At 38.5% G+C, this 1313-nt stretch overlaps 1 protein-coding gene across 1 annotated transcript; it reads right to left on the reverse strand.

The window, feature by feature from the left end:
• Positions 1-628: 628 nt before the first annotated feature.
• Positions 629-886, reverse strand: EMH_0066760 (uncharacterized protein; the record flags this gene model as incomplete). The annotated part of the gene is made up of 1 exon (XM_013498545.1): positions 629-886. The coding sequence occupies one exon, from the start codon at positions 884-886 to the stop codon at positions 629-631; it is 258 nt and encodes an 85-aa protein (XP_013353999.1).
• Positions 887-1313: the final 427 nt, after the last annotated feature.

Here is a 1313-nt window from a genome sequence, read left to right on the forward strand (position 1 = left end):
GCAGCAGCAACCTGCATCAGCAAATTCTGTAGCAGCAGCAGCAACAGCCCGCAGCAGCACAGTTAGTAACAGCAGCAGCAGCAGCAGCAGCAGCAGCAGTGAGCCTAAAGCCACAAGCAACAGCTGCATGCAAATATGCATGCATTCGTGTACAGCTAAAATAAATTAAAATAAAATAAAAATAAAAATAAATAAAAATAAAAATAAATTGCGGTGTCTGTGGAAGGCATCGACAGAACAAATACATCACCCTATAAAAAACAGCAGCAGCAGCAGCTGCTGCAGCAACAGAAGCAGCAGCAGGAGGCTGCTGCTGCCGCTGCTTCTTCTGCTGCTGCTGTCTCCATTGGTGCTGTAGCTAGGACTGGGGCTTTCTCCCCAGCAAGCCAGCTAGCTAGCTAGCTACAGAGCTAGCTAGCTAGCTAGCTGGCTAGCTACACAACTAACTAACTAGCTAGGCAGCTAGCTAGCTACACAACTAGCTAGCTAGCTAGGCAGCTAGCTAGCTACTGAACTAGCTAGCTAGCCATGCAGCTAGACACCAGCTAGCTAGCTAGCTAGCTAGCCAGCTAGCTAGGCTAGATACGCAGGTTTTTCTTTTTTTTTTCAAGTGGGGTGTTGTAGACAATCAGGATGTCTCTGTTGTCCTTTTCTGTTCCTCCTGCTGCTGCTGCTGCTGCTGCTGCTGCTGCTGCTGGTTCACACCCTTCTGCTGCTGCTGCTGCTGCTGCTGCTGCTGCTGCTGCTGCAGCATATGTTTTTGCTGCTGCTTGAGCTGTATCTCCTGCAGCACCTGCTGGTCTGCCTCTCGCCAGGCCCGGGCCATCTCCAGCGCCTGCGCGCTGTCTTCGCGGCAAAACAAAAAAAATCCTTGCAGCTCAGCCATGCCTGTACAAATGTATAAATATAAATAAATAAATATAAATAAATATAAATAAATAAATAAACATATAAATATGTATATAAATAAATAAATAGATAAATATATTAATGAATACACAAAAAATTTAAAAAAAAATTTTTTTGCAGCTCAGCCATGCCTGTGGAAATATATAAATATAAATAAATGAATATAAATAAATATATAAACAAATATATAAATAAACATATAAATAAATATGTAAATGAATACATAAATAAATACATAAATAAATACATAAACAAATACATAAATAGATATATAAATATATGTTTACATATAAATTTTATTTATTTATTTATTTATATTTATTTATATTTATTTATATTTATTTATATTTATTTATATTTTCTTACTGATGCGTAGAGGAGACAAAAATCCCCAATTGCTTCGA

This window comes from Eimeria mitis, genomic scaffold (genome assembly GCF_000499745.2).
Source record: "Eimeria mitis Houghton genomic scaffold, Emh_scaff3509, whole genome shotgun sequence".
NCBI classification, from domain to species: Eukaryota; Apicomplexa; class Conoidasida; order Eucoccidiorida; family Eimeriidae; genus Eimeria; species Eimeria mitis.